Genomic DNA, 7,502 nt, shown 5'->3' on the forward strand with positions numbered 1-7,502 from the left:
TGGCTGCTCCTCTGTGCACCCCAGCGGGGGTGAGGGGGGGTAGGAGGAGCGACATCAGGGCTCCCTGCGTCCAGGTCACTTTCCCCAGCTGGGCTGAGTAAAGGGAAGCCAGGCGAGCAGCAGCCCCGGTGGGGAAGCTACCTGGGTGCACGGAGCACTCGGCATTGCTCCCCCCTCCCCCCACGGCCCCTTGGGGGGGTGCAGAGGAGCATCGGGCGAGGGGGGAGCAGTATCTGTATGTAACCGCTCCCCACCCCCACCCCAGCAGCAGCTTCCGACTCCCCCGGGCAGCGGGCACCTCTCACTGCCACACGGCGCCCCCTTGACCATGGCACCCCAGGGCGGTCGCCCGGGTGGCCCACCCCTAAGGCCGGCCCTGCTCCTGCCATTGACGTCCATGGAAATCAGGCCTGGGTTCTTACTGCGGGTCTGTACAGCGGCCAGCACAACAAACCCTGGGCCCTTGGGCGATTCCCAGCGGCTCCTCCAGCCTGACCCTAGCTAGCACAAAGAACGTCCCCTCGGTGCCACGCACAGAGCCCAGCGACGTGTGTTTGGTCAATGCTTCTTCCCGCAAGACAGCTGGGCTGGGCAGCTACCAGGAGACAGAGACCCCCCCACAGCCCGGGGCAGTTTGGGCCAAGGGTTAGTCACCCGCGCTGGCATAAACCAGTGCCCCCTTCCAACTGGAATTTGTCTAGCTTGGTGCTTGCTCTGCCTTCCTCTGCTCGAAGAGCCTTTGGAAACCCAGCGTCCTCCCCTGGTGGGTTTTCATACGCCCCACCCAGGCCCACCTCACTCTTCCTTCTGAGCAGCTAACCAGACTGAGCGCCTCGCGTCTCTTACCAGAAGGTCTTTTCCAGCCTTCAGATAACCTGGTGGCTCTGCTCAGCCCTCTCACCCCCTTCTCACTCTTTCTAAACTGGACACCAGAACCGAACTCTCTATTCTAAACTGAACCCTCTACTTGGCACTGGTGAGGCCTCATCTGGAGTACTGTGTCCAGTTTTGGGCCCCACACTACAAGAAGGATGTGGAAAAATTGGAGCGCGTCCAGCGGAGGGCAACAAAAATGATGAGGGGACTGGAACACATGACTTATGAGGAGAGGCTGAGGGAACTGGGATCGTTTAGTCTGTGGAAGAGAAGAATGAGGGGATTTGATAGCTGCTTTCAACTACCTGAAAGGGGGTTCCAAAGAGGATGGATCTAGGCTGTTCTCAATGGTAGCAGATGACAGAACGAGGAGTAATGGTCTCAAGTTGCCGTGGGGGAGATTTAGGTTGGATGTTAGGAAAAACTTTTGCACTAGGAGGGTGGTGAAGCACTGGAATGCGTTACCTAGGGAGGTGGTGGAATCTCCTTCCTTAGAGGTTTTTAAGGTCAGGCTTGACAAAGCCCTGGCTGGGATGATTTAACTGGGGCTTGGTCCTGCTTTGAGCAGGGGGTGGGACTAGATACCTCCTGAGGTCCCTTCCAGCCCTGATAGTCTGTGATTCTATGAACTGGCTCTCAGCCTCACCAACACACGACGGGCGGTGCTACCTCACGGCAAACGAGGAGTATAACAACAACGCTCTGCCAATAACCGGCGTGACAGCCTGGATAACACCTGCAGGGATAAGTCCCAGAGCTGGTGACTTTCGTGTTGACACCACGGCCGTTTGTGGAGAGCCGACACACCGTGAGTGTTCGCTAAAGGGAGCTACTCACATTTCGTCAGCTTGTTCAGTTTATTCTTGATTATTACAAAGAATTATCCCCTTAGAAAAGCCGCAGCAGTCTGTGCATTTCGATAAGATACATATTTATAAATTGGTTACAAACATCGACTGTTGGGCAAAATATCCCCAGGCCCCACGCGCTGGGAGCCGATGTTCAGCACTGCGTCAAGAGACGGGCACAGAATACGATGAGTAGGCGAGATCAGGGTGAAAGCCGTGGAGAGCCGGAGCCAGTTCGCTAGAACCGGTTGTTAAATGTAGAAGCCCTTTTAGAACCGGTTGTCCCGCGAGGGCTTCTAAATTTAACCGGCCAAAACTGGCATCTTAGGCGCCGACTCCAGGGGTGCTCCAGCCCTGGAGCCCCCACAGGGAAAATTTGGTGGGTGCAGAGCCCCCACCGGCAGCTCCCCGCCCCACCCCCGGCCCCGGGGGGGGGAGAAGCCAAGCGGGGTGGCGCGTTCAGGGGAGCAGGCGGAGCGGAGGTGAGCTGGCGCCGGGCGCAGGGTGGGGAGCTGCCGGGGGGGGGCTCTGCACCCACCAAATTTTCCCCGTGGGGGCTCCAGCCCCAGAGCACCCCGGGAGTCGGCGCCTAAGGTGCCACTTTTGAATTGATCAGTGGGGGGAGCGGCCGCTCCCCCTGCTCCCCCCCAGCTACGCTCCCCCGCCCCTAGGAGCCAGAGGGACCTGCTGGATGCTTCCTGGGAGCTGCCCCAGGTAAGCACCGCCGGGACTCCCCACCTCGCCCCCCCGGCAGGTCCCTCTGGCTCTTAGGGGCAGTGTGGGCACCCACTACGGTGGCCCACGAGACCCTCCTGCCCAGTTCTGGGGGGCAGTCAGGGGAGGGGGGTGGATGGGGCAGGGGTTCTGGGGGGGGCATCAAGGAATGCCCGGGGTTGGATGTGGCAGAAGCCCCGGGGAGCGGGGGTGGGCCACAACCCCCTCGTAGGATGAGGGGGGAACCAGTTGTTAAGATTTTGGCAGCTCATCACTGGGTAAAATGAACCCATTAGCTAAGCCCCCGGGATTGGATCAAGCAAACTCAAAAAGATTCACAAGTGTCCAGAAGAACAGCTTTGGACTGGCCGGGTCCCTCTGTCCTGTTAGCCCCAAAAACTGCAACCTCTGAGCCCTGGAAAGCGATTCTGGACAGATACCGACTATGCAAGTGACTGAGTGAGCTCACAGGCAATACACTAAGGGGGAGCGATTTTCCACCAACGTCAGGAAGTGGAGATCAGGAATATCACTCCGCAGTCACTGGGTAAAGGCAAGTGACTGAAAGGAGAACGAAGCACAAAACTCAGCTGTGAAAAGTAAATTAGATCTCGGAATTCTTTTTCAGGTTGAATAATCTAAGGTGTTACCAGAGTCACAGAGAAGGGGATTTTGCTTTTAGAAAACCAGTGAACCATCTCTCCACAGCGCCCCTTTAACAGCCCAGCCCGATTGCTTCTTTTTTCACTTCAAAATACCAAAGAGTGAGTGAAAGGAATGTCAGTTTCTTGTTTTTTCTTTTTTTTTAAATCAGGCATTTGGGAGTTTTAGGAGATCATCAAAAATCTCTGAAATCAAGGGCACTGTGTATTGTTTGGCAAACAGAAGAATTTTCGCAGGTCTCAAACTAGGTGCTAATGCCCCAGTTACACATGAAAATGGCGATTTTCTTGCACGAGTCAGCTGTTCTCATGTGCTGCTGGGTAGTTAGGAGTGACTGTGCTCGGAGACCACGGCAAGCAATGAGCCTGGCAGGAATGCCTAGGACACAAGAGACAGATTCGAGATGTTCTTTAAATGCACCTGGAATAATTTGTGTTTGCCTCCAGTAGCTGCAGATCTAACCCCCGACTGCACATTGAATCGCCCAGCCTGGCAATGCACCCACCATCTGCGCATGGGGGGGGTGTCCCCCTTTGAAAACTAGCTAATCCAGTACTTGGTAAAAGGACCCAAGCAGGGACATTTCCGATGTGGTAACGATGCTTAACCCTATGACAGCGCCACTCAGCCCGCCATGCCCCTCCCGAGCTGTGCGACCGCGAAGTGTTAACAGCCCTATCTGAATGCTGGGGAAACGGCGACAGAGGGATGAAGGCCAAAAGCCTCTAGGCTGAAAGCCGCACATTCGGCACCTCACTCCAGAGTTCAGCGCCCGATTTCCACAGGTGCTGAGCCCCTGCAGCCCAGCCCTTTGGCAAACCCAGCCGGGACCCATCTATGGAGCTGGGCCAAGGCACCAGCACTGGGCCATCTGGGGCAGTCAGACACCCACTGCTCCTGCATCCCTGGGGTGCCTCAGGCCACTCGGAGAATCACCAGGCTGAAAATTGGAGACTGAGTAAGTGGCTCCGCAGGGAACAGAGCCCAGGACTTCCCGTGGTCAGTTTCTGTGGGATTCCCCAGAGCTCACTCCCAGGCTCCCTCTGGATCTGAGCTGTGCCCGAGGGAGGGGCGGGGGGCTGCCCTAGACAGGCAGAGAGTGCCTACAGCACAGCAGCATCCCCCCGCCCGCCGGGCAAGGCTACGGCGGGCTCTGCTCCTGGCACCAGGCGCTGGGGGAAGCCCCCTGTCAGGCGTCGGTGGCGACCCCCCCGCTGCGCAGCGAGGCCTTGGAGACCTCGGTGCTGACGGTGGACAGGGGGACGCTCTCGTACGTGTCCGTCTCCCCAGCGCAGCTGCAGCGGTGGAGCAAGGCTTTGAGCTCCTGCTGGAAGTTGGTGTTCAGGAAGCCATAGAGGACGGGGTTGATGCAGGTGGAGGCCATGGCCGCCAGATGGCAGAGGGAGAAGAGCAGGTCGTGGTGGCAGCCGGAGATGGCCTCGGGGGCCCAGTCGTACAGGGCGTTGAAGACGGTCAGGGGCAGCCAGCACACGGCGAAGGCGGCGACGAGGCAGGCCAGCAGGACGCTGACCCGCCGGTGGCTGGCGGCCCGGGGCCCCTGCGTGGGCCGCTCCAGGATGTCCCGCCGGCGACGCAGCCGCAGGAAGATGCGGCCGTAGCAGGCCAGGATGAGCAGCAGGGGCAGGCAGTACTGGCCGAACAGCAGCCCGGTGGTGTAGGCCAGGCGGTGCCCGTCCGACGGCCACTTCTCCACGCACACCAGGTGGCCGGCGAAGGCGTCGAAGGGCAGGCTGAGGTTGCGGAAGGGCTCGTCCGTCAGGACGCTGAAGGCGAGGAAGGGCAGGGAGACGCAGCCCGACACCAGCCAGGTGACGCTCACGGCCAGGTAGGCGTGGGTGGCCCCCGGCTTCCAGCCGGTGGGGTTGACGATGAGCTGGTGCCGCTCCAGGGCGATCCAGGCCAGCGAGAGGATGGAGACGGTGACGGAGACGCACTGCGCGAAGGGGCTGGCCTTGCATAGGAGCTCGCCCAGCACCCAGCGGTCCATGAGGGTGTAGATGACGGTGACGGGCAGGCACACCATGCTCATCAGCAGGTCGGAGCAGGCCAGGTTGGCAATGAAGATGCTGGTGACGTTCCTCATCTCCTTGTGCCGGGCGACGACGCAGAGGAGGCACAGGTTCCCCACCAGCCCCACGGCCAGCAGGGCGCTGTAGGCCACCACCAGGACGGTGCTGTTCCCCACCGAGGGGCCGCACGGCCCGCCCTGCTCCCAGGGCAGGCTCAGCCGCTCCGAGACATTCAGGTACGTGAGCTTCAGCAGCTCCTCCATCCTCTGCTCCTGGCCGGCGGGCAGCGGCTGCGCCGGGGGCAGGACACTCTGCTCACAGCGTCCCCAGCCTGGGCCAAGACAGGGAGCAAGAGCTGGGGAGGGCAGCACGAGGGCAGCGCACCATGCGGGCCCCAGCTCGCCGCCAGGCCGCCATGTGCCCGACCCATGCCCAGCCCCTCCCCGCAGGTCCAAGCCACGCCCGGCAGCCCCCACATACCCGAGCCGCCCCCAGGTCCCCTGCCCCATGTGCCCAAGCCGCTCCCAGTGCCCCCCGGAGCCAAGTCTGATGCCCCCGGGAATCCTAGCAGCTCAGCATCCGCGCGTGGCCCTGCCAAGCGTACTGCCCCGGATGCCTGAGGCCCCCTGCTCCCAGGTGCCCGAGCAGAGCCCACCCCATCACCTATCCCAGCGCCCCCCGCATGCCCCAGCCACACGGGTGGCACCAGGGGCCCTCCTGCAGGGGTGCCGAGGGCGAGTGGGAGGTAGAGGGGAACAGGGCGCCGGCGGGCTGGAGGCGAGGTCCCAGCAGGGCAGGGCGGGGAAGCCTAGCGGGCACCACAGGGGGCTGATTTAGGGGATTGCTGGAAGGGAGATGCCCAGATCCATTCATGGGGGGGGGGCAGAGCCCCCGATAGGGCCAGGAGAGCCCCCACCAGGGTGGGCAAGTCGGCTCCACGCTGCTGTCATGTGGCATCCTCCCTTGGGCGCTGTGCCAGGAGGGAGCCCAGCGACCTGCAATGGGCTGGGGTGGGCAGGGGCTCTGGACCCCCAGGGGACAGACAGACAGACAGACCCCCCCCGCCCCCAGCTCCCAACAGACAGACAGACAGACAGCTGGACAGTGTCTGATGGCAGCCGGAAGGGGTTTACACAGCCTGGGTGGCCAATACCCCGGGGGCACCCATGGGGCCAGGCCCCTCCCGCAGGGCTGGGAGGGACAGTGCTCTGGCCTGGGGCGGGGGGGGGGGGGGGGGAACAGGGTGAGGCAGTGAAACCTCCGACCCCCGACGTCCCTCCCTGGGAGCCCCCCACAGTGGGGAGCGGGAGCCAGATGGTGCATGTGTGTGTGTGCGGGGGGGGGGGGCATGTGTGTGTCTGCGGGGGGGGCCATGTGTGTGTGTCTGCGGGGGGGCGACGTGTGTGTGTGCGGGGGGGCGACGTGTGTGTGTGCGGGGGGCGATGTGTGTGTGTGCGGGGGGCGATGTGTGTGTGTGTGCGGGGGGGGCGATGTGTGTGTGTGCGGGGGGGGCGATGTGTGTTTCTGCGGGGGGGGCGATGTGTGTGTGTGCGGGGGGGGCGATGTGTGTTTCTGCGGGGGGGGCGATGTGTGTGTCTGCGGGGGGGGCGATGTGTGTTTCTGCGGGGGGGGCGATGTGTGTGTGTGCGGGGGGGGCGATGTGTGTGTTTCTGCGGGGGGGGCGATGTGTGTAGCTCTGTGCGGAGCCGAGCGGTGCCTCGACCCGCAGGATCGAGCCGGGGCAGCGCGGCCCAGGCCAGGAGCCCCCCGCCCCGCACGGACCCGCCCCCTCACCTGGCTCCGGCAGGGTCCGGTCCGGTCCGGTCCGGCTCGGCTCCGCAGTGTCTGGCCCCGCTCCGGGCTCGCGGCTCCGCAGCGCTCCCGGCCGGCGCGGGAGGGGCCCGGCCCGTCTTGAGGCGGCGCGGAGACGCCCCGGGCCCCGCCCTGGCGGGGGCGCCCTGCGAGGCGGGGGCGGCTCCGGGGGGGGCCCAGCCGGGATCCCCCGGCAGCGGCGGGGCTGGGAAGTGATGGGAGGAGACACCTGAACTGCAGGAGCCTCCCGCCCCCCCCCAGCTCTGCCGGTGCCCCTCACTCCCGACCTGCAGCCCCCTTGTGCCCCAGCCCTGCCCCCCAGCTCTGCCGGTGCCCCTCACTCCCGACCTGCAGCCCCCTTGTGCCCCAGCCCTGCCCCCCAGCCCTGCCGGTGCCCCTCACTCCCGACCTGCAGCCCCCTTGTGCCCCAGCCCTGCCCCCCAGCTCTGCCGGTGCCCCTCACTCCCGACCTGCAGCCCCCTTGTGCCCCAGCCCTGCCGGTGCCCCTCACTCCTGACCTGCAGCCCCCTTGTGCCCCAGCCCTGCCCCCCAGCCCTGC

The 7,502-nt window shown here is 63.5% G+C and overlaps 1 protein-coding gene across 1 annotated transcript; it reads right to left on the bottom strand.

The window, feature by feature from the left end:
- Positions 1-1,702: 1,702 nt before the first annotated feature.
- Positions 1,703-7,036, bottom strand: LOC125626516 (neuropeptide Y receptor type 4-2-like). Its single transcript, XM_048829577.2, has 2 exons — positions 6,926-7,036; positions 1,703-5,462 (listed from the first exon to the last, which is right to left on the bottom strand). Exon 2 carries the CDS (start codon positions 5,392-5,394, stop codon positions 4,291-4,293), a length of 1,104 nt encoding a protein of 367 aa, XP_048685534.1. The 5' UTR covers positions 5,395-5,462; positions 6,926-7,036; the 3' UTR covers positions 1,703-4,290.
- Between the last annotated feature and the right edge of the window lie 466 nt (positions 7,037-7,502).

This window comes from Caretta caretta, chromosome 26 (genome assembly GCF_965140235.1).
Source record: "Caretta caretta isolate rCarCar2 chromosome 26, rCarCar1.hap1, whole genome shotgun sequence".
In the NCBI taxonomy this organism is placed as follows: domain Eukaryota; kingdom Metazoa; phylum Chordata; order Testudines; family Cheloniidae; genus Caretta; species Caretta caretta.